Genomic DNA, 25,804 nt, shown 5'->3' with positions numbered 1-25,804 from the left:
AATCTTCCACCTGCACAAACAGAAGACAACTCAATGCTTCCTTTGAAGTACACCAACTATTCCTTAGATGCCTCAAAAATTACAGGTTTTATTGATGTTAATATTCTTTTCTTTACTTCTGTTTGATCTTCCTTTATAAATGTTTATTAATTTTTAGAGAATGTCATACATGCATGAAAAAATTTTGAGTATATTTATTTCCACTCTTCCCCCAACTAGATGCATTGTTTCCCTACCCTCTCCTAACTTTATGTCCTCTCTCCTTCACAGAAAGTAACCCACTGAGTCCATTTTGTGATGCCTATATGTACATGGGTATGGGGCTAACTGCTGGAGCATGGTTGACCTACTGGATGCTGTACCACTAATGAAAACCGAGTCTCCCTCCCTTAGCTGTTATTTGTTTTTAATTGTTTCTTCCTCAGCTAGGGGTAGGAGCTTGTGATCCCTTCTTTCCGCCCTGCTGCCATATGCCATTCTTGATTCAGTACACACCTTGTGCAGGCTACCATGTCTTTCTCAATTCAACTTTTCTTTAGCACACAGATCACTGGAATGTAGAGCTGTGGCCCTGTCTTGAACACATTCCTGTAGCCCATTTGTTCTATGACTTTAGACAGGTCACTCAATCTTCTGGAATGATGTTTGCTTGTCTGAACATAGAAAGGATGTAGGCTTTAATAATAGCATCTAAAAGCAGTGTTGTGGAACCTGCTCTCAAATTCTAATTGATATGGATTTTTGTTTTTCTTATTTTTCTTAGTCTCTGAGGGAGGCTGACTCTGTAGTTTGAGAAAGAAGATGAATCAGATCAAGTTCATCAGTCTGACTTTTTGGTTCTTTCTTGCTTTATCAGATGATATTTTGATAAATTATTGCAACAAATATATACTCTATGTCTATATCTTGATAAACAGTAATGACATAAGGGAGGATTTGTCAGTATCAGATGCTTAGATTGCCCTCACAGTAGAATATGGCTATGTTAAAGTAGTGTGTTAATTTTAAATGTATTTTGTCAACTCTAAGGCATTGTCTTAAAATGGTATTTTAAAAACTAGGAAAATAAAAAAGTTCACATACTAAGCAACAAGAGAACATGGAAAGCTGTAAATAGTCATTGATAAATAATGAAAATGAGATATATGTATAAAATTTATTCTTCTTACTGCCTTGAGGGCTTGGGAGGTAGGGGCTGGAGGATCAAGAATTCAAGATTATTTTCAGCTGCATAGTGAATTGAAGGCCTTAAAGAGCTACATAAGATTATTAGTTTTCTTTCTGTTGCTGTGATAAAACACTGACCACATACAAATTCGGGATGACAGGGCTTAGTTAATTTTACAGGTTATTGCTCATTATTAAGAGAAGCTATGGCAGGAACTCAAGGCAGGGACTTGAAATAAAACTACAGAGGAACAATGCTTATCATCTTGCTCCTTCTAGGTTGCTTAGCTACCTTTCTTATATTGCTAAGGCCCATCTGCCTAGGGAGGGTGCTTCCCATAGTGGGCTGTGTCCTCCCTCGTGAAACATTAATCAAACAATCTCTTAAAGACATGACCCACATGCCAATCTGCTCTAGGCAATTCCCCAAGTTGAGACTCCCTCAAATGAACCTAGTCTGTGCCATTTTGACAGCTGAATCTAAATAGGACAGAGACTCTGTCTCAAAACATGGTAAAAAAGCAAGCCTAAATCACCCACCCACCCAACCAAGAAAACACTCAGAGCATGGATGAAGAGGTTTCTATGTATTCTTAGTATGAATAATTTTTGGCACACTGATCCATGGTGCATTGTGATAAGTTTACTGAACTGGAAGGTAACCACAGACACTCAAGAGCCTAATCAATTGTTTCAACAAGATGTTTGATTTCTCCCTCATGAAAAAGAGTAAAACTGTCAACCATATACATATGTATTGTTATAGTTATATAGTTATATATATTATATAAGATAAATTATATACATATCATAAACCAGCTTTATTCAGGCCAGATCTTGTACAATTACAGATAGATGCTCACAGATCAGTTCAGTTGTACTGTTAATCTGTCCCCTGTTATGAAAGCTTGCTTCTGTTTTATGTATTTAAGAACAAAACAAAAAAGTAATCATTTGATACATTTCTTTTTTGAGACAGAGTTTCATTATGTAGCCCTGGCTAGCCTAGAACTTTCTATATAGACCAGGGTTGCTTTAAATTTACAGAAATCCCTTTGCCTCTGCCTCCCAAGTAGTGGGATGAAAAGTGTCCATTACTATACCCAGAACTTGATAAGTTTTCTGTTGCTGTTAAAGATTGTTGACACAGCATGAAATCCTCTAATTCTGAAGGCTGACACAAGGAGATCATGGGACTGAAGTCATCCTGGACAACATAGTGAGACTATGTTCCCCTACGTGTAAAAATAATAACAATAACAAGAAAATAATTCCAAATAAAACCACCAATGTTCAATGAGTGTATGCATTCCACATTTTAGTAATGTAGTAAAATACACAGTACATATAAATATTTCAGGAATATAGGAATATTCTCAGGGGAAAATTAATAGCTGGTGGCGCAACAACTTAGACATTCATGCTCTACAGTTTTATTTATAATTTTCAAAACCACATGAAGAAATACTATATTTACAACAGTCTAGTACAACTTATGTGACATGCATATGTTAGAATCATATTCCAAAATAATTTGACCTTGAGAAATCTAGATTTCAATAGTCATCAAAATAGGTAGCAGAGAAAATAGGATCAGAGAGAATTGAGCTTTGTTTCAAAACCTTAGTTGGATAAGCGTAGAGTGGGGTGGGGAGAGAAACCTGTAATTCTGACAACAATTTACCAAGAAATTATAAGACAAGATATCACAATGCAATGACCTAAGACTCAACAAGAGTTAGCAGTGCTTTCCCAAGTGAATATAACTTCAGGGTCAGGTAGAACAACACTCCTGACAGAGGACCTGTATCTCCAGCTTACAGTGAGACTTGAAGATCATTCCCTGCAAGAGTTTGTTCAATGAGTCATTTGTTTTGTTCTTCACTCACAAGACTTTCCTCTGTATCTATAGCCCCCATTTCTTTCTTTTATGGGGCTCTTTCTATTTCTTTGCTCCAACATGTTCCATGCATCCATTTCTCACCAAATGCAACTCCCTGACTAATCGGATGGGTACGGTGGAAGCCCTGTCTTTCACAAAATTCAGTTTCACTCCCTGTCTAGAACACAACTGGCACAGAAGAGCGCAGAGAGCTAAAGTCGCTGAGCCTGCAGTATCATCCTGCAGTACCTGTTGTTCAGCTTCTTAGAGAGGCATGAATCCTCGAAGTCGGTTCAGTCTTGCTTTGTGGGACAAAGACATTGTCCTGCTTCCCGGGGATCTAGTATCTTATTCTGGAATGCCATATGCAAAGACACAACCTGAAGCCAGGCAACCTCAAAGTCAAGGCATTTCCTTTCTCTGCCCCCTCAAATGACTCCTTTTCCTGCCTAAATGAGACTTTGACTTCTGGGTGTCCCCTTATAAATTTGTGGCTTGAGAGGATGTGCTGTGTTTTCTTGTGGTCAAGGGTCTGTGGGGCTTGGGCTGGTCTGCAGAACCACAACATCAATGCTCACCTGGACCACTGAGACCAGAGACTCCCTGTGTCTGACACTGCCCATCTTGCAACTCTTACACAGCCCATGGATCCTTTACTTGGGAACCAGTTTCTCTGGCTTGCGCTCCTTGCTAATTAATGCCTTGTAGATTCTTTTCTTCATCTTCTTGTGGCCAGTACTAAGCTTTGATTTGTGCCCGTATGTGTTAATCACAGGAAGAAAACATCCCTGAGAATTAGTTCCATTGTTTAAGAACAGTTGTATTTTTTCCCCCATGGATCATAACTAAGCCTCTGGTATGGCCATGAATTATTTTTATTCCTTTGTTTCAGAATCCAGGTAGACTTCCAATGCACTACCTCTGAAACTGGTCTGCTTGGATCCTTGTGGGAACCAAGTGCATGTGGGTTAAAGGTGTTTGTATAGTTTCGCAAGGGTTCACATAGACCAACTCCTTCTAAAGAATCAGCTTCCAAACACTAAGGAAAATATTTATGGTGTGGACATTCACTGACTTTTCATAGTCTTCTAGCAAAGGTGACCAACTGCTTGACTACATCAATTTCCTTTTCTGTGGATGAAATTGTCTCACCGTATAGCCTTGGGTGTCCTGGAAATTGCCATGTAGATAAAGCTGGCCTCAAACTCAGAGATCTGCCTGCCTCTGGCTTTCTAATGGTAGGATTCAAGGTGTATGCCACCAAGCCTGGCTCTCTTAGTGAAACTTGTTATCTCAGTGAAAGCACGAAATGAGATGATGTAGGCATCCTGGTTCCTAATGATGAGTCTTATACTTCTACCCATCATCATGTATTGAAATTAAGGAAAGTGTCAAACTAGAGATACCCTAAAAATCTGCATTGGTCAGAAGAAATACAGAATAATAACAAGTTCCTGGCTATAGTTGGATCACACCAGTGACTATATGCATACATTCAGAGGATAGCAGAACTCATCAGGCATCTGTAAACATTCTAATGAGGCTTTAGATAAGAGAAGAACACATAAAGACAGGTGCTGGCTTGTGTTTGTTTTCAAAGACCAGTCCTAGGTTAGAGGTGAGGACCTCGCTTTGTTCTAAAGCCAACAGTCAGACTGGGGGTCAGATTTACAGGAAGAAGGATTGTGACTGGCAATAAAGAAAACCTGAAAAGAAACAAGGGGTTCTAAGAGCAGACTGCTTGGGGAGAGAGCCATGTTCTCGACACTCAGATTTTCACACTCCTTTGGAGTGCCCTTCAGAATTTGTAAAAATATTTCTGATTAGGTGAAGGTTTGTACTAGTTTTGTATGACACTTCACCTTGCCATGGTCTTTACTTTTCTAATGACACAATATGCTAACCTTTGAACCCCTTCTCCTAATCTCCATGGTGCACAGTGTTTTGATTCTTCCACACTTGGTTGTTTGTTATTATTATTATTATTATTATTATTATTATTATTAAGATAAGTTTTTATCTGTATCCACCACACTGTATGTGTACTCTTTTTAAATAATGAACTTTTGATTATTTATTTCTGACAGTATATATGATTAACTCTTTCTTCCCAGGCTACTGTTTTGATGATCTTGCTAAATTATAATGGAACCCACATTCAAGCCATACAGTTTAAGTTTATTTCCTAAACTTAACAAAGAAAAAGAACCTACTAACCCATCCCTAATCACTGTCTTGAGTGTGTTGTGTTAAAATTAAATCCACCTTCACTTTATTTCATTAAGCCTTCACATGTGGTGGTCCTGTTGGTGTTGGAACATTAATGTCACTATCAAAACCAACCAGGCACCCAATCCTTTACCCCACACCTTTGCACAGACCCACTTATACCCTTATCAACCCCACCCCTTTCAAGACAGACACAGAACATTATTGCATTTTTTTTCTCCACAAGCCTTCCAGGAAATCCACAAGGCTCCTTAATCAAATATCCAAGAATAACCCACCCTAGATATTCAGTATATATCCCCAAACCATAGATTATTCATAGTCAGTTTAGTTGAGTTTCAAAGAGTAAATTTTCATGAACTGCACAAAGAACACAGTCACCATCTATAATGAGTACCTTCTGTGTGTCCCCCTCCAAGAAACTTTTGGTTTGTTTCCACAACTCTGACTACGTTCTATTCTTTGGTCCTTGGTGATGCTTGCAACTTGCTATGTATATAAGAGCCTTCCTGTTTATGTTTTAAAATGTATTTCACTAATTTGATGCAATTGTAGAGAAAGAGATTGAGGCAAGAACCTTTTAGACCTGATGTCTAACAGAGCAGTGTGGTCAGATGACAGAGAATATAAGAGTTCATGAGGGATAAAATATTTTTAGATTAATGTAATGTTCTTTGATCCCAGACTAACAGCCCAACACAGTGGGGCCTAGTACTAATTGCCTAGTGGAATATTTCTCCTTTACGTGTGAATCTGAATATCCACCCATCCCCACTTACCTGAAGTTCAAGGACAAAATTCTTGTCTTTATCTCTCTCTGTTTACTGGCTTCATAGGAGAGGAGAGGTCAACTAAAGACTGGTAGCAACTTGTGATATCTGAGAGACACTTCCCTCTTTGCTTCTGTAGTGAGAAGGGCTCAGGTCAATATTCCCGTCTCTTAGAAATCCTGATGCGTGTGTAGTGGACAATACTGAGGCTCCTCACTTAGGAGGTGAGACTGTCCCCTTTTACCTTGACCCTTTGAATCCAAGAAGTAGCTGGTGTGATATCAACCCCTCTCCTGAAACTAAAGCTGCACACATGAACTCTGTCCTGAGGGAACTCACTTGCCTTCCTGGGCTTTGAGCCCAGGGTCTCCTGAATGTTAAACCAAGTACTCTACCACTGAGTTAAAGCCCTAACCCCCAGAAAATGGTGGACAATGAGTTGCTTACAAAGCATGACCTTGGAGACCTAGGGCCCCACTGTGGCAATTACAATGAACTTGACTGGTTCCAAGATCTGCCTTGTAGCCCTCACTCCTCCCTATTCCCCCAGCTCTGTTAAACTTGTGGGACCTAGTGTGTATTCTCAGGACAACTTCTTACTTGCTCATGTGATTTTTCAGCCCAAGATTCCTTCTGCTTCCCTAAGGTGACCCCTGCTAGCCCTTTGCCAGACGAACCAAATTCCATATTGCATGTGAAGCCTGATTTGTTCAGCAAACTATAGCTGTCTTTCTTTTCTGGAGTCTTCATATGATGCCCAGATAGTTATTCCATTAATCCCACTGATTTTTATTTTATATGAGTTAGGATGCATTCATTTTCTTCCTTCTTTCCTCCCTCCTTCCCTCCTTCTCTCCCTCCTCCCCTCCCATCTCCCCTTTCTTTTCCACTTCTCTCCTTTTCTCCCTCTATTTCTTCCCTTCTTTTGTCTTTGAATTTTACCTGCATTTGCTTTTTAAAAATAGAACACAGAGTATTAGGTTTTATCGTTAGATCTTTGTACACATGTATGTTATACTTTGCTTAGTTTTATACCTCCCCATTGCCATTTTCAATCCTCACTCATCCCTAGCTACTTCACTTTCTCTAGTCCTGCCTTCTGTCTCCTGATTGCATGTATCCTTTTGCTTTCTCCATTAATTTCCTAGTTTGCTTTCTATTTCTGTGATGAAGGCCATGACCAAAATCACCTTGGGGTGGAAAGGGTTTATTTGATTTTATAGCTTACAGTCTATCATTCAGAGAATTCATGGTAGGAACTTGAGGCAGGAACTGAAGCAGAGTCCATGGAGAAATGCTTCTTACTAGCTTGCTGTACCAGGGTGGGGAGAGACATAGGGGGTCCCCACTCACTCAGAAAAGAAGGGGAGGGAGGATGGGGGAAGGCTTGCAGGAAGGGGTGACCGAGAGAGGGCAGTAAGCAGGATGTAAAGTGAATAATTAAAATAAATAAATAAATAAATAGATAACTAGGTAGGTAAATAACTAGCTACATAAATAAATAACTCCTATGTAGCTTTGGTTTTTCCTTCCATCTTTAAGACCACAATGTCTATCTCTCTGGGGATGTTTTCTCATTAATTACTTATTTACTTTACATCCTGTTTGCTCCCCACCCCAGATTTATCAACATTTTTAACCCATTACACAGTGTTCATACTTGTCAAAAAGCACAATTCTCTAGACTCTGTGAGCAAAAAAAAATATCAATTGACTTATCTTGCACAGGTTTACAGTTTCAGTCCCTAGAACAATGCCTGGGATCAAACGACTATCAGAAAAGAATCTCTTAAAAAGTGACCCAAGTGTGAATCTTGTTCCAGGCAATGGCATGTGAATTTAATCCTTTAACCAGGGAGACCCTCATGACTTTCTCTTTTTTCCACATAGGGTTATCTGAAATTTGACATGTTCCATGAAGTACTTCTGTTCGTGTTGCCTTAACTGCCACACACATCATAGAATTGCAATCACTGTATTAGAAATGGGCTTAGGCACTACCTAAAGACTATACATGGACTGACCCTGGACTCTGACCTCATAGGTAGCATTGAATATCCTAGTAAGATCACCAGTGTAAGGGGAAGCCCTTGGTCCTGCTAAGACTGAACCCCCAGTGAACGTGATTGTTGGGGGGAGGGCGGCAATGGGGGTAGGATGGGGAGGGGAACACTCATAGAGAAGGGGAGGGGGAGGGGTTAGGGGGATGTTGGCCGGAAACCGGGAAAGGGACTAACACTTGAAATGTAAATAAGAAATACTCAAGTTAATAAAAAAATGTACATCTAAGGAAAAGTAAAATAAAAAAAAAAAGAAGTGGGCTTAGGTTCTGTAAGGCAAAGGACACTGTTGTTAGGACAAAACGGCAACCAACAGATTGGGAAAAGATCTTTACCAATCCTACAACTGATAGAGGCCTTATATCCAAAATATACAAAGAACTCAAGAAGTTAGACCGCAGAGAGACAAATAACCCTATTAAAAATGGGGTTCAGAGCTAAACAAAGAATTCATAGCTGAGGAATGCCGAATGGCTGAGAAACACCTAAAGAAATGTTCAACATTTTTAGTCATAAGAGAAATGCAAATCAAAACAACCCTGAGATTTCACCTCACACCAGTTTTGAGCTAAGATCAAAAACTCAGGTGACAGCAAATGCTGGCAAGGATGTGGAGAAAGAGGAACATTCCTCCATTGTTGGTGGGATTGCAGACTGGTACAATCATTCTGGAAATCAGTCTGGAGGTTACTCAGAAAATTGGACATTGAACTACCTGAGGACCCAGCGATACCTCTCTTGGGCATATACCCAAAAGATGCCCCAACATATAACAAAGACACATGCTCCACTATGTTCATAGCAGCCTTATTTATAATAGCCAGAAGCTGGAAAGAACCCAGATGCCCTTCAACAGAGGAATGGATACAGAAAATGTGAAAAATCTACACAATGGAATATTACTCAGCTATCAAAAACAATGACTTTATGAATTTCATAGGCAAATGGATGGAACTGGAAAATATCATCCTGAGTGAGGTAACCCAATCACAGAAAAACACACATGGTATGCACTCATTGATAAGTGGCTATTAGCCCAAATGCTTGAATTGCCCTAGATGCACAGAACACATGAAACTCAAGAGGGATGATCAAAATGCGAATGCTTCACTCCTTCTTTAAGAGGGGAACAAGAATACCCTTGGCAGGGAATAGGGAGGCAAAGTTTAAAACAGAGCAGAAGGAACACCCATTCAGAGCCTGCCCCACATGTGGCCCATACATATACAGTCACTAAACTAGATAAGATGGATGAAGCAAAGAAGTGCAGGCCGACAGGAACCGGATGTAGATCTCTCCTGAGAGACACAGCCAGAATACAGCAAATACATAGGTGAATGCCAGCAGCAAACCACTGAACTGAGAATGGGACCCCCGTTGAAGGAATCAGAGAAAGGACTGGAAGAGCTTGAAGGGGCTCGAGACCCCATATGAACAACAATGTCAAGCAACCAGAGCTTCCAGGGACTAAGCCACTATCCAAAGACTATACATGGACTGACCCTGGACTCCATCCTCATTTTAGTAAGAGAACCAGTGGAAGGGGAAGCCCTTGGTCCTGCCAAGACTGAACACCCAGTGAACGTGATTGTTGAGGAGAGGGTGGTAATGGGGGTAGGATGGGGAGGGGAACACCCATAAAGAAGGGGAGGGGGAGGGGTTAGGGGGATGTTGGCCGGAAACCGGGAAAGGGAATAACAATCGAAATGTAAATAAGAAATACTCAAGTTAATAAAGATAAAAAAAAAAGAAATGGGCTTAGGGATGGGAGAACACATGACTGGGGTCAGAACTACTTAGGAGAGGTGCATGAACTCTTGGTCTCTGCTGTTGAAACAATGCTTTCTACCTGGCACCATGTTGTGAATATTGATTTGGGGATGGTGTTTTTATTCTGAGTTTAGTCTTTTCTTCTTGTAGAATATTATTTTTTTTAGCCCCACTATGGCCACATAGTTTCCAAATAAAAGACACAAAACCTTTTAGATTTATAATAAGCCTTAAAGCACTAGAGCTGGGCAGATATCCGTCCTCTATGCTATTCTGTCTACTTCTCTGTCAATGTCACTGACATCATTTGCCACGTTCCACCTGGGCTGCTCCTACTCCAACAGGCTGGTCCTCATGGCTACATGCCTATGATCCACCTGCCCCAAGGCAGCTTCCTCTTCTTCCTCCTCTCTCCCTCTTTTTTTTTTTTTGGTTCTTTTTTTCGGAGCTGGGGACTGAACCCAGGGCCTTGCGCTTCCTAGGTAAGCGCTCTACCACTGAGCTAAATCCCCAGCCCCTCCTCTCTCCCTCTTATGGTCTCTTCCTGAGATCCCAAGACCAGGAATGTTTGCTCTGCCCCCTCTCTTCTGCCTAGTTCAGGCTGTAGGCATCTTTACTAACCAATCATAGGAAACTTGTCGGGGAGCAATGTTTACAACAAAAGCTGGTATACATGAAGATCTGCTTGTCCTGGAGCAAGCAACTAGATCTTGGAATACAGAATTTGGCATTTGGATACAAGCAGCACCAGACCAACCTCCTATATTCTCTCACTCCCAATTTTACTTAGAGTCTGTGTCCACTCTCCATAGGAGAATCACTCTACCTCTCTCCCAAACTCATTCCTTTGAGAAGTATGACACAAATTAACCCTTAATCCGTGCTTCATGAGGCTCTGGACACTGGACTAGAAGGTGTGTTAGACCACCAGTTTTGATTTTCAGGTAAGTAAGGAGTACAATTCTGATGCCTCCTGAAGAATAGCTTCTGGAGACTAGTAGTCATTTATAGGCAAGATGAGTTTTGTCACATGAGAAATATTAGACATTATTTGTATAAACTTTTATTCCCTTCCTACCTTGTGTTTGTATCTCTCCCTAGTACCTTGCACAGAGCCCCCTTCACATCCTTGTTTCTTAGGGTATAAATCAGAGGATTCAGCATAGGAGTAACTATGGTATAAAAGAGGGCAGCGAACTTTCCTTCACTCCCAGAATACATGTGGACAGGTTGGAGATACGTGTACATGGCTGAGCCATAAAAGAGGGAAACCACAGTAAGGTGGGACCCACAAGTCCCCAGAGCCTTTCTGCGCCCAGCTCTTGACTTGATCTTCAGCACCGCATGGGCAATGTGTGCATAGGTGCCTAGAATTAGTGCTACAGGGCAGACCAAAATTATAGCCCCTGCCACAAACAAGTTGGCCTCTGTTCCCCCTGTGTCCTCACAAGCCAGCTTCAGGAGAACAAGCATCTCACAGAAGAAGTGGTTCAGGTGATGGCCACAGAGAGGTATGGTCATGATGAGGCTTGTCTGAGTCAGAGAGTTCACAAGGCCTCCCACCCAGGAGGAGATGGCCAATGTGTGGCAGAGAAGAGGGTGCATAATGCTGGTGTAGTGTAGTGGACGGCACACAGCGACATAGCGGTCGAAAGCCATCACCACAAGGAGGACACACTCAGTTCCACCCAGTAAGAACGCTATGAACAACTGGGCCATGCACCCAGCATAGCTCATGGTCTTGTCAATTCCAGAAATATTGACAAGAAGCTGAGGCACAATGCTGGTGGTGTAGCAGAGGTCCAGAAAAGAGAGGTTGTTAAGGAAGAAGTACATCGGTGTTTGTAGTCGACGATCCATTTGTGAGACTGTGATGATGGTGGAGTTGCCAAAGATGGTTAGAAAATAGAACACTGAAATGAAGACAAAAAGGACATATTCCAGTTGAGGCCAGTCTGAGAAGCCCATCAAAATGAAGCCACCTTCTAAGGTGGTGTTGAAGCTGCCCATAGACTGTCACTCTCACAAACCAGAAGACACCTCAATGCTTTCAGTCAGAGTATGCACTTTGAAGTCACTTGAGTCCACAAAGTAACCCAGAGCTATCTGAAGCCTGGCACATTTGCCTTCATTCTGGTCTGTCTCCTGCTGACTCTGCTAGGTGTCACAGTTTGAAGACACAAGGAATTCTTGTTTTAAAAATCCTGCAGACAGCTTCGATTCCAGGTATAGCAGCATCTACAAGGAGGAGAGATTATCACCAAATTATCTACAACGGCTACAGCACATTATCTGATAGGAACCAGATTGGTTTCCTGATATCAGTGATGAACATATAGCGACTTCAGCACCATGGATGAGAAGATATATGTAGGACCAACTTTAACCAGGACCTAGGCCAGGTCCTCATTCTTAGTAGCAAATACTTTACCCATGGAACCGTCTCCCAGCTTCTAAATTATCTTTAAAACATTTAATTATTTATTACTATGAATCCCTACACACAGCATTTTGGAGCATGCCCATTTGATTTTATATATTAAAAACATCACCAATTGTCTGTATCAAATCTCCAGTGTGTCTGTTCCTGTGTGCCTATGCATGAGTTTTATACCTAAATTTCTTGATCAGCAATCATGTTCATGTTTAGTCCTTTCCAAGAGTGTATCAGATATAGATACTAAAATATTAGCAAGAAAATATGCTCACGCTCAATGAATGTATTCATACTTCACAGCTAGAAGATGCACACACAGCTGAGTGGACCTTCCCTTGGGTGCGTCTTTCTGTTCATCTACCTCCAGCCTAATGAGCATATTCTGACTTGCATTGTCCAAAGGTGGTGTGATACTTCTGTGCTCTAAGGCATCTTTCCTGTCAATGCTAACATAGATACAAATTGGCTAATTCACTAGCTACAGAGCTCACCATAGACGGTCACTTTAGGATGTCATCTATAAAACTTAGATACCATGGAAGAAGGCACTCGTTGAACATATAGAGACCCCTTGTTATTACTAAAAATGATTTTCTACATGTGCAGATGGTAGCAAAAGGCCCTTCCCTCATCTGTCCTCATCTTCCTCTGTACAACTCCAGTGCCGTTCATGTAGGATGATGCTAGCAAGAGGATGCACTCTCAGAAGATTGTCCTTCCCAACGACCGACAGGACATTTACAGACTATTTAGCTATTTCTAACATCCTCTGGGCATGAGGACTTATCCTTTAATACTGGGGATATTAACTAAAACACACATCTAGAAGGATGGGTGTGAAACCTGAGCTAAGCAGCATAGCACCTTTCTTTCTCTCCCCACTTTTTCCCTTCACCCCATGGCCAACCCCCAGTGAAGAGTTAGCCTCTGCAAACATTCCTACTAACAGAAACAGTTCTTAAAGTGTCCTGCTATAATCCTCTCTTCTTACCATATTATACATTGTATCACTGTATGTACATGTATGGGCTCATGTCTAGTGTGGTTTGATTGTGGCGGTCAGAGGACAAGCATGAGAACTCGTTGTCTCCTGCTGTATGAATCCTGGGAATGGAGCTGAGGCGGTCAGCGTTGGCATCGAGCTCCTTCACCTTCTGAGGGATCTTGATGGTTCATTGTGCACTTTAAAACATCTGAAGACTAGGGGATTCCACTAAATACCTAACTTTCCCAGGTATTTTTGTGGTGCCTCACTCTTCAGATCATCCACTAGTTTAATTGTATCGTCAGAATATAGTGAAACTTGAGTCAAACATGCAGTTTGATGTTTTTTGTGGAGAAGATGAGGATGCTTCCTGCTGTCTTCCAATCTGCCTTCCATCTTAGACCATGTATTTCTTCTTTCTCTCTCTCATTTTTAGTGAAAATAATTTTTATACATTATATTGGATCACAGGCTTCCCTCCCCTACCTCCTTCCAGCTCTGCCCCACTTCCCCACTCAACCACCTCCACATCTATTCTCTCTCTCTCTCTCTCTCTCTCTCTCTCTCTCTCTCCCTCCCTCCCTCCCTCTCCCTCCCTCTCAAAACCAAGAAACAAAACAAACAAACCAGAATGAAAAAAAGCACATAAAACAGGCAGATACACAGACATACAGAGACACAGAGACACATACATACACACATACACACATACACACATACATACATATACACACACTCCAAAACCCATAAAACACAACATCAGAAACCTTAATATACAAGCAAAAATACAGTAAGATTTAAAAATGACCAAAACAAGCAATATGAGAAAAAACATCTACCAAAATACCATTGCCGTGCTGTTGGTTTTGTGTTGGGTCTCCTGCTGGGCATAGGTTTAGATTAAGTATGACCTATATACCCAGTGAAACTCCATTGGAGAAAAACAACTTTTCCTTTTCAAGCACTTATCAACTGGAGATATCCAGTCAATCAGGCCCAGAAGCTGTGTTCAATTACCCTTTTCAGCTCTGGCTCAGCAGAAGCTGTGTCCAATTACCCTTTTCAGCTCTGCCACCAGTCTGATTTGATCCTGGGTGGGCCCCGTGCGTGCTGCCAATCTCTGCGAGTTCACATGTGTGTTAGTCCTGTTCTGTTGGGAAGGCATTGCTTCCTTGGTGTCACCTGTCTTCTCTGGCTCTTATAATCTTTCCTCCTCCTCCTTCTTTTCCATTTAGTTCCTTAAACCCTGAGAGGAGGGGTTTGATTTAAGACATCCCACCAGAAGGGATAGAGGACACCAGGAGAACAAGGCCCTCTAAATCATATGAACTCCCAGAGACTGAAGCAGCATGCACGGGGCCTGCATGGGCGTGCATCAGGTCCTCTGCATACATAGTATGGCGTATTTCCAGTCTAGTGTCTTTATGAGACTCCTAAGCAAGTGAACGAGTGAGTCTCTGATTCTTGTGCCTTCTCCTGGGTTCTTTTCCTTCTGTTGGTTTGCCTCGTCCAATTTCAATGTGATGAATTTTTGTTTGTTTAATCTTACATATTAACTATGTAGGTATCTTACACACTAAGTTTGTTTTATCTTGTGTACAAAGTATCCAACATTACTTTGTTCTGTTTTGTAATGGGGAGTGGATCAAGATGTGAGGGAAGGTAGGGAGGAACTGGGAGAAGACAGAGGAGAAACTAATGTGTCTTTCCCCCCAATAGATTCTCCTGGTTTTATTCTAACAATTCTGACAATGTCTCTTCTCTTCAGCTCCTGGCTCTGATGTTTCCAATTTACTTGAGCTTTTGCATTGTAGCATTGGAGTTTTGAAAGGGAGTTCAAAACAATTTTATATCAACCCCTACAGTTTACTTAAAGCAAAGTATTTGCAACTGGAAAATGATACAGGGTAGATTTTGGATGCTTTGTACAGAGTAGAGATAGGGTGAACAGGAGACAGAGATCCAGTTATTCTGTGAGTGACACAACATTTTTTTTTTGATGAGCATTAACTTGTCCACACACTGTGTGCACCCGTGCAATGGAATCGAGGGCTAATCATCTTGTAGACCACTTCTTACTTACTAGATTTTAACCATCAAGACTGAGTGGCCATGCATTCTGCACTTACCTGGAACTCAAAGACAGAATGATCACTCTCATCTTCATCAATTCTATCGGCACTGAGGAGAGATGACGTCCACTAGGGCACTGGTGGGATCTACTGGTAATGAAAAGGTATTTTCCACTTGGCTCCTGATGCAGCCTTTGGTAAGAGGGGACTCAAGTCAGAGTTACTATGCTATAGAAATTAGCATAGTATGCGGTCCACCCCCTCAATGAGAGCAGAGATTGCTGATGTCAAAGGTGGGAGCATCTTTCTTACCAAGCCGCTGCTCTCTTAACTCCAATTCCTTTGCCTCTTTCTGACCCTGATGTTCAGCTGGAGTATTATCGTTCCATTTTCTGATCCTAAAGTTTGAATACACTGATGTCCAGGGACATTGGAAAGGACACTAGAAGGTAGTGGAGAGTGAGTTAATTTGTAAGCATCATGGCCTTAGAGACCTCTGAGCCCCATTGTGGCAAATTATCATCCAATGACTGTCCTCTAAGAGCTGCCCTGCACTCTTCAGGTTTTTCTATTCCCCATTGGGAAGGGAGCCAGACCAATTTGAATTATTCACAGTTTCCTCAGAATACAACTTCTCATTTGCTCCTGACCAGGCCTTCTCCTATCATACCAAAGTTCAAGTTTCACTTAAAGATTACTACTATAAATAAATAAATAAATATATAAATATATATATATATCCCACATATGTCTAAGATAGTATCTAGTTTGTGACAGGCAGGTTAGGTGATGCAAACAATGCCCCTTGGTTATGAATTGAATCTCTTTCAGGGCCCATTAGCAATGTGGTATTTGTATCTGATCAGCAGAAAGAGATGTAGTTTTCACTAAGAGCCTAGGATGGCATGTGGTTTACTTATAGACCTTTCCAGAACTATCACCGCAACATTGTTGGGCAGATGCTTTATCTCACGTGTCAGAAGGCAGAGTTGTTTTGAACGTAACCTGGATTTTGTTGTGGTGTATTCTCTTCCACTAACCAAGCTGAGGTTGACTCAGCCAAGGGATAGAGCACAGTTTAAAAGTAGGGGATGAAGAGTCTAGGACGGGCATATACACGTCCATGTTCACATTTCATGTCCATTCATGCTGTCACGAGACACCAGACTTCATTACCCCATTTTTAGAAAACAGCTCATCCAGCTGAAGGAAATGAGTTGTTTCCATCTCTTGAGTGTTGTGAACAGTGCTGTAATAAATCCTGGACTGACAATTCTCTTCACAATTTAGACTTCATTTCTTTTGTGTGCATATCCAGTGTGGGGTTGGTAGATTACATGGCAGTTCTAATTTTAATTTTTTTGGCACAACCTCCATATTATCTTCAGCTGTAGCCAGCACAATAACAAGCTAAAACTTGGAATTCCTGGGCGAGAAGAGCAATGGCCAATGAGACTATGTATGGACACATAACTTCTCTGGGTTCTTTTTATGTAGAAAAGAGAACAACTTTATTTATAGGATGGTATTCTTGAAGAGCAGAGTAAGGCTACTCCGAGTGTCAGGCCTTCTCTAGAGCTTCAGAGGTCACAGGTGCTCAGAGTTACCTGTTAGCATGCCTCTCACAAAAGGCACACCTGAAGACATTTTCCTTCCAGGTCTCAAATTGTCTTTCAGGACATCCATTGAGGTCCCTTTTGCATAGTGTGTAATGTATTGTGCTGTGTCTGGTGTATGTAGTAAGTGTACATGTGTGGTGGTGTGTGTATGTGGTATGTATGAATGTGTGTGTGTTGTGTATATATGTATATAGTGTATGTGTGTATGTAGCATGTGTATGTGTGTATGGCATGTTTGTGTAGTATGTGGTATATGTGTGCGTGTGTGCACAAGTGCATGCGTGTGGTGTATATATGCATGTAGTGTATATAGCATGTATGTGTGTGTGTGTGTGTGTGTGTGTGTGTGTGTGTGCGTGTATGTTACAGGTTTGGGTAATTTCTTCAATGCTACTTTTTTTTTTTAATTTTTTTTTTATTTTTTATTTTTTTATTAACTTGAGTATTTCTTATATACATTTCAAGTGTTATTCCCTTTCCCGGTTTCCGGGCAAAATCCCCCTCCCCCCTCCCCTTCCTTATGGGTGTTCCCCTCCCAACCCTCCCCCCATTGCCGCCCTCCCCCCATAGTCTAGTTCACTGGGGGTTCAGTCTTAGCAGGACCCAGGGCTTCCCCTTCCACTGGTGCTCTTACTAGGATATTCATTGCTACCTATGGGGTCAGAGTCCAGGGTCAGTCCATATATAGTCTTTAGGTAGTGGCTTAGTCCCTGGAAGCTCTGGTTGCTTGACATTGTTGTACTTTTGGGGTCGCGAGCCCCTTCAAGCTCTTCCAGTTCTTTCTCTGATTCCTTCAACGGGAGACCTATTCTCAGCTCAGTGGTTTGCTGCTGGCATTCGCCTCTGTATTTGCTGTATTCTGGCTGTGTCTCTCAGGAGCGATCTACATCCGGCTCCTGTCGGTCTGCACTTCTTTGCTTCATCCATCTTGTCCAATTGGGTGGCTGTATATGTATGGACCACCTGTGGGGCAGGCTCTGAATGGGTGTTCCTTCAGTCTCTGTTTTAATCTTTGCCTCTCCCTTCCCAGCCAAGGGTATTCTTTTTCCTCATTTAAAGAAGGAGTGAAGCATTCACATTTTGTTCATCCGTCTTGAGTTTCGTTTGTTCTAGGGATCTAGGGTAATTCAAGCATTTGGGCTAATAGCCACTTATCAATGAGTGCATACCATGTATGTCTTTCTGTGATTGGGTTAGCTCACTCAGGATGATATTTTCCAGTTCCAACCATTTGCCTACGAATTTCATAGACTCGTTGTTTTTGATAGCTGAGTAATATTCCATTGTGTAGATGTACCACATTTTCTGTATCCATTCCTCTGTTGAAGGGCATCTCGGTTCTTTCCAGCTTCTGGCTATTATAAATAAGGCTGCGATGAACATAGTGGAGCACGTGTCTCTTTTATATGTTGAGGCATCTTTTGGGTATATGCCCAAGAGAGGTATAACTGGATCCTCAGGCAGTTCAATGTCCAATTTTCTGAGGAACCTCCAGACTGATTTCCAGAGTGGTTTTACCAGTCTGCAATCCCACCAACAATGGAGGAGTGTTCTTCTTTCTCCACATCCTCGCCAGCATCTGCTGTCACCTGAGTTTTTGATCTTAGCCATTCTCACTGGTGTGAGGTGAAATCTCAGGGTTGTTTTGATTTGCATTTCCCTTATGACTAAAGATGTTGAACATTTCTTTAGGTGTTTCTCAGCCATTCGGCATTCCTCAGCTGTGAATTCTTTGTTTAGCTCTGAACCCCATTTTTTAATAGGGTTATTTGTTTCCCTGCGGTCTAACTTCGTGAGTTCTTTGTATATTTTGGATATAAGGCCTCTATCTGTTGTAGGATTGGTAAAGATCTTTTCCCAATCTGTTGGTTGCCGTTTTGTCCTAACCACCGTGTCCTTTGCCTTACAGAAGCTTTGCAGTTTTATGAGATCCCATTTGTCGATTCTTGATCTTAGAGCATAAGCCATTGGTGTTTTTTCAGGAAATTTTTTCCAGTGCCCATGTGTTCCAGATGCTTCCCTAGTTTTTCTTCTATTAGTTTGAGTGTGTCTGGTTTGATGTGGAGGTCCTTGATCCACTTGGACTTAAGCTTTGTACAGGGTGATAAGCATGGATCGATCTGCATTCTTCTACATGTTGCCCTCCAGTTGAACCAGCACCATTTGCTGAAAATGCTATCTTTTTTCCATTGGATGGTTTTGGCTCCTTTGTCAAAAATCAAGTGACCATAGGTGTGTGGGTTCATTTCTGGGTCTTCAATTCTATTCCATTGGTCTATCTGTCTGTCTCTGTACCAATACCATGCAGTTTTTATCACTATTGCTCTGTAATACTGCTTGAGTTCAGGGATAGTGATTCCCCCTGAAATCCTTTTATTGTTGAGGATAGCTTTAGCTATCCTGGGTTTTTTGTTATTCCAGATGAATTTGCAAATTGTTCTGTCTAACTCTTTGAAGAATTGGATTGGTATTTTGATGGGGATTGCATTGAATCTGTAGATTGCTTTTGGTAAAATGGCCATTTTTACTATATTAATCCTGCCAATCCATGAGCATGGGAGATCTTTCCATCTTCTGAGGTCTTCTTCAATTTCTTTCCTCAGTGTCTTGAAGTTCTTATTGTACAGATCTTTTACTTGCTTGGTTAAAGTCACACCGAGGTACTTTATATTATTTGGGTCTATTATGAAGGGTGTCGTTTCCCTAATTTCTTTCTCGGCTTGTTTCTCTTTTGTATAGAGGAAGGCAACTGATTTATTTGAGTTAATTTTATACCCAGCCACTTTGCTGAAGTTGTTTATCAGCTTTAGTAGTTCTCTGGTGGAACTTTTGGGATCACTTAAATATACTATCATGTCATCTGCAAATAGTGATATTTTGACTTCTTCTTTTCCGATCTGTATCCCCTTGATCTCCTTTTGTTGTCTGATTGCTCTGGCTAGAACTTCAAGAACTATATTGAATAAGTAGGGAGAGAGTGGGCAGCCTTGTCTAGTCCCTGATTTTAGTGGGATTGCTTCGAGTTTCTCTCCATTTAGTTTAATGTTAGCAACTGGTTTGCTGTATATGGCTTTTACTATGTTTAGGTATGGGCCTTGAATTCCTATTCTTTCCAGGACTTTTATCATGAAGGGGTGTTGAATTTTGTCAAATGCTTTCTCAGCATCTAATGAAATGATCATGTGGTTTTGTTCTTTCAGTTTGTTTATATGATGGATCACGTTGATGGTTTTCCGTATATTAAACCATCCCTGCATGCCTGGGATGAAGCCTACTTGATCATGGTGGATGATTGTTTTGATGTGCTCTTGAATTCGGTTTGCCAGAATTTTATTGAGTATTTTTGCGTCGATATTCATAAGGGAAATTGGTCTGAAGTTCTCTTTCTTTGTTGTGTCTTTGTGTGGTTTAGGTATAAGAGTAATTGTGGCTTCGTAGAAGGAATTCGGTAGTGCTCCATCTGTTTCAATTTTGTGGAATAGTTTGGATAATATTGGTATGAGGTCTTCTATGAAGGTTTGATAGAATTCTGCACTAAACCCGTCTGGACCTGGGCTCTTTTTGGTTGGAAGACCTTTAATGACTGCTTCTATTTCCTTAGGAGTTATGGGGTTCTTTAACTGGTTTATCTGTTCCTGACTTAACTTCGATACCTGGTATCTGTCTAGGAAATTGTCCATTTCCTGAAGATTTTCAAATTTTGTTGAATATAGGTTTTTATAGTAAGATCTGATGATTTTTTGAATTTCCTCTGAATCTGTAGTTATGTCTCCCTTTTCATTTCTAATTTTGTTAATTTGGACACACTCTCTGTGTCCTCTCGTTAGTCTGGCTAAGGGTTTATCTATCTTGTTGATTTTCTCAAAGAACCAACTTTTGGTTCTGTTGATTCTTTCTATGGTCCTTTTTGTTTCTACTTGGTTGATTTCAGCTCTGAGTTTGATTATTTCCTGCCTTCTACTCCTCCTGGGTGTATTTGCTTCTTTTTGTTCTAGAGCTTTTAGGTGTGCTGTCAAGCTGCTGACATATGCTCTTTCCTGTTTCTTTCTGCAGGCACTCAGCGCTATGAGTTTTCCTCTTAGCACAGCTTTCATTGTGTCCCATAAGTTTGGGTATGTTGTATCTTCATTTTCATTAAATTCTAAAAAGTTTTTAATTTCTTTCTTTATTTCTTCCTTGACCAGGTTATCATTGAGTAGAGCATTGTTCAATTTCCACGTATATGTGGGCATTCTTCCCTTATTGTTATTGAAGACCAGTTTTAGGCCGTGGTGGTCCGATAGCATGCATGGGATTATCTCTATCTTTCTGTACCTGTTGAGGCCCGTTTTTTGACCAATTATATGGTCAATTTTGGAGAAAGTACCATGAGGAGCTGAGAAGAAGGTATATCCTTTTGCTTTAGGATAGAATGTTCTATAAATATCCGTTAAGTCCATTTGGCTCATGACTTCTCTTAGTCTGTCGACATCACTGTTTAATTTCTGTTTCCATGATCTGTCCATTGATGAGAGTGGGGTGTTGAAGTCTCCCACTATTATTGTGTGAGGTGCAATGTGTGTTTTGAGCTTTAGTAAGGTTTCTTTTACGTATGTAGGTGCCCTTGTATTTGGGGCATAGATATTTAGGATTGAGAGTTCATCTTGGTGGATTTTTCCTTTGATGAATATGAAGTGTCCTTCCTTATCTTTTTTGATGACTTTTAGTTGGAAATTGATTTTATTTGATATTAGAATGGCTACTCCAGCTTGTTTCTTCTGACCATTTGCTTGGAAAGTTGTTTTCCAGCCTTTCACTCTGAGGTAGTGTCTGTCTTTGTCTCTGAGGTGTGTTTCCTGTAGGCAGCAGAATGCAGGGTCCTCATTGCGTATCCAGTTTGTTAATCTATGTCTTTTTATTGGGGAGTTGAGGCCATTGATATTGAGAGATATTAAGGAATAGTGATGATTGCTTCCCTTTATATTCATATTTGGATGTGAGGTTATGTTTGTGTGCTTTCATTCTCTTTGTTTTGTTGCCAAGTCGATTAGTTTCTTGCTTCTTCTAGGGTATAGCTTGCCTCCTTATGTTGGGCTTTACCATTTATTATCCTTTGTAGTGCTGGATTTGTAGAAAGATATTGTGTAAATTTGGTTTTGTCATGGAATATCTTGGTTTCTCCATCAATGTTAATTGAGAGTTTTGCTGGATACAGTACCCTGGGCTGGCATTTGTGTTCTCTTAGGGTCTGTATGACATCAGTCCAGGATCTTCTGGCCTTCATAGTTTCTGGCGAGAAGTCTGGTGTGATTCTGATAGGTCTCCCTTTATATGTTACTTGTCCTTTTTCTCTTACTGCTTTTAATATTCTTTCTTTATTTTGTGCGTTTGGTGTTTTGACAATTATGTGACGGGAGGTGTTTCTTTTCTGGTCCAATCTATTTGGAGTTCTGTAGGCTTCTTGTATGTCTATGGGTATCTCTTTTTTTAGGTTAGGGAAGTTTTCTTCTATGATTTTGTTGAAGATATTTACTGGTCCTTTGAGCTGGGAGTCTTCACTCTCTTCTATACCTATTATCCTTAGGTTTGATCTTCTCATTGAGTCCTGGATTTCCTGTATGTTTTGGACCAATAGCTTTTTCCGCTTTACATTATCTTTGACAGTTGAGTCAATGATTTCTATGGAATCTTCTGCTCCTGAGATTCTCTCTTCCATCTCTTGAATTCTGTTGGTGAGGCTTGTATCTACAGCTCCTTGTCTCTTCTTTTGGTTTTCTATATCCAGGGTTGTTTCCATGTGTTCTTTCTTGATTGCTTCTATTTCCATTTTTAATTCCTTCAACTGTTTGATTGTGTTTTCCTGGAATTCTTTCAGGGATTTTTGCGATTCCTCTCTGTAGGCTTTTACTTGTTTATTAATGTTTTCCTGTGCTTCCATAAGTGTGTTCATGTCTTTCTTGAAGTCCTCCAGCATCATGATCAAATATGATTTTGTAACTAGATCTTGCTTTTCTGGTGTGTTTGGATATTCCATGTTTGTTTTGGTGGGAGAATTGGGCTCCGATGATGGCATGTAGTCTTGGTTTCTGTTGCTTGGGTTCCTGCGCTTGCCTCTCGCCATCAGATTATCTCTAGTGTTACTTTGTTCTGCTATTTCTGACAGTGGCTAGACTGTCCTATAAGCCTGTGTGACAGGAGTGCTGTAGAACTGTTTTCCTCTCTTTCAGTCAGTTATGGGGACAGAGTGTTCTGCTTTCTGGCGTGTAGTTTTTCCTCTCTACAGGTCTTCAGCTGTTCCTGTGGGCCTGTGTCTTGAGTTCACCAGGCAGCTTTCTTGCAGCAGAAAATTTGGTCTTACCTGTGGTCCCGAGGCTCAGGTTCGCTCGTGGGGTGCTCCCCACGGGCTCTCTGCAGCGGCAGCAACCAGGAATACCTGTGCCGCCCATTCCGGGAGCTTCAGTGCACCAGGGTTCCAGATGGTCTTTGGCTTTTTCCTCTGGCGTCCGAGATGTGTGTGCAGGGAGCAGTCACTTCTGGTTTCTCAGGCTTGTCTGCCTCTCTGAAGGTTTAGCTCTCCCTCCCACGGGATTTGGGTGCAGAGAACTGTTTATCCGGTCTGTTTCTTTCAGGTTCCGGCGGTGTCTCAGGCACAGGGGTCCTGCCGCTCCTGGGCCTCAATGCTACTTTTTAAAGGAGATTGAGACATTTATTCTTGATTTTCCCCTTGTTGTTGGTTGTTAAAAGTCAATTGTTTCTTTCTCATCTATTGGTATATTTCCCAAAGCTTTTCTTGTTCTTAATTTTAGTTTTGCCTTGTGACAAACAATATCGAACATGATTTCATTAAGAACTGTGTGGAGGGTGTCGGGCTCAGTGGTTCAGAGCACTTGCCTCTCTTGTAGAGAAACTGGTTTCCATTGCCAGCACCAACATGACAGTGTGCAACAGAAAGTTCCAGGGAAACTGACACCCTCTTCTAGCCCTCACGGATGTCAGCAAAACATGCATATGTACAAAATAAAAAGGAAAGAAATCTAACACTTTTGGTGAGCCGTGTTTCATGGTTTCTCATATGATATCCCAAAGACTGTCTTCTATTCTCTCGATAAAAAAATGCTACAGTCATATGAAGTCTGTAAATATCTGTTATATCTATTTGTTCTAGTATGCAATTTAACACATTTCCTGTCCTGGTATTTATTCATTGGTGCAAAAGAGTGAAAATCCCATAAAACACTGCATTACTGCCTCGAATTGGACTTGTAATACCCTGAATTAACCTGTGAACTCCATCCTCCCAAGGACCAGGCAACTTCCTGAAATGCTTGAAGTTGTAGTTCTTGAAATATAACAAAACCAAAATTAACCTGTAAGCCCCACCTGCCCAAGGACCGGGTAACTTTTTGGAATGCTGGAAGTTATATTCCTGGAAAAATAACAATGCCTCATGGGAAAGTACGGTGGCCTATGAGTTTTATTCATAAAAGCCCCTACAAGTGTCGTGGGCTACTCAGCTGGGAAATCCAGGGAGTGGTCCTGACCAAAGTCCATCTGTTGGTTTCTGTTGGTCAGCATTTAATATTTAATAAAGCATGCTCCAAATTTGGCTCAAAATGGTTGGATTGATTTTTCTCGGGCAAACCTCAGGACCGACAGACTCTCATTATCTATTTGCTAGTGTGTGTCTAGAGGCTCGGATACCGATTGCATGCATTTACCTCATTATTTCCTTTTGCTGCATTGACTCTTTCATCATTACTTGTCACTGCAACCATACTGATGCTTCTTCATTTCTAGACACATATTCTAGTCTTTTCTGTTTCTATGTCTCATGCACTCACGAGCTGGGATTGAAGGCACATGCCACCAGCCTGCTGTTCATGCACTGCCACCACGCCTGCTGTGCACCCATTGTCACCATGCCTGCTGTGCCTGGAATTTCTTAGCCCTCCTTTCATTTTGCACATTCTTAAAGGAACATATATGTTTGGGTCTCTTAAATATTTTTATCCACTCAATAATAAACATTAACTAACTCATCAGTAACTACAGATAAATAGGTCCTTAGTACAGCATTTTTAATTTACTTGTGTTGTTGTAGTTCTTTCCTCTCTCCTTTGTCTTTCAGTTCATTGTTATTTTTATTGATTCCTTGTGAATTTCACACCGTGCATCACACTCCCATTCATCTCACCATCCTTCATACTCACTCTCTGTCCTTGCAACCCCCCCAACAAAGAAAACAAAAATATAAATATAGAAAGGAAAAACAACCCCCAAAACATCTCTCCATAAAAGCTGTGGTGTGTCGTGGTGTGTCCCACAGTCTACCCTTTTGTCCACACCTTTCCTTACGAATGTTCATTCAATCAGTTATTGGTCTGGTTCAGGGTCTCTGGCTTCTGCTAGTGTCCACACTGCATCCTCACTGGGATTTTTCTCAGATGTCCTATTGTTGCTTTGTGTCATGGAAATCCTGCAGCTTTGGATCTGCCAGACTGGCCCCTTCATGCACTCCAGCAGTTCATATGGGGTGGCTGTTGGGTTAGGCCAACTCAGAGCACTGGATCTGGGCCTGTGTAGAGGCTGAATTTATCAGCTCCCCAGCTCTTCTAAGCCAGTACCACAAGGGTCAGCTCTCTTGCTTTGCCTAGGCAAGGGGTGGGGCCAGCTCTCCCACTCTCATTCCTGAGGAACCAGCTCTCCTGTGCCACCAGGGTCAACTCCATTGTGCTGCCCAGGTGAGGGTATCTAATCTGTTCTTAAGTAATTTACTATAGTTATGAGTGTTCATTACTTTCATAACTTTCTGCACAACAGATATTTTGGTTTTT

At 41.2% G+C, this 25,804-nt stretch overlaps 1 protein-coding gene across 1 annotated transcript; it reads right to left on the bottom strand.

The window, feature by feature from the left end:
• Positions 1–10,952: 10,952 nt before the first annotated feature.
• On the bottom strand, positions 10,953–11,888 carry Or2y13 (olfactory receptor family 2 subfamily Y member 13). The gene has a single exon (NM_001000002.1). The coding sequence runs from the start codon at positions 11,886–11,888 to the stop codon at positions 10,953–10,955; it is 936 nt and encodes a 311-aa protein (NP_001000002.1).
• Positions 11,889–25,804: the final 13,916 nt, after the last annotated feature.

This window comes from Rattus norvegicus, chromosome 10 (genome assembly GCF_036323735.1).
Source record: "Rattus norvegicus strain BN/NHsdMcwi chromosome 10, GRCr8, whole genome shotgun sequence".
Lineage (NCBI taxonomy): Eukaryota > Metazoa > Chordata > Mammalia > Rodentia > Muridae > Rattus > Rattus norvegicus.
The sequence above is the reverse complement of the archived record's forward strand: the minus strand, read 5'-3'. Positions and strand labels throughout refer to the sequence as shown.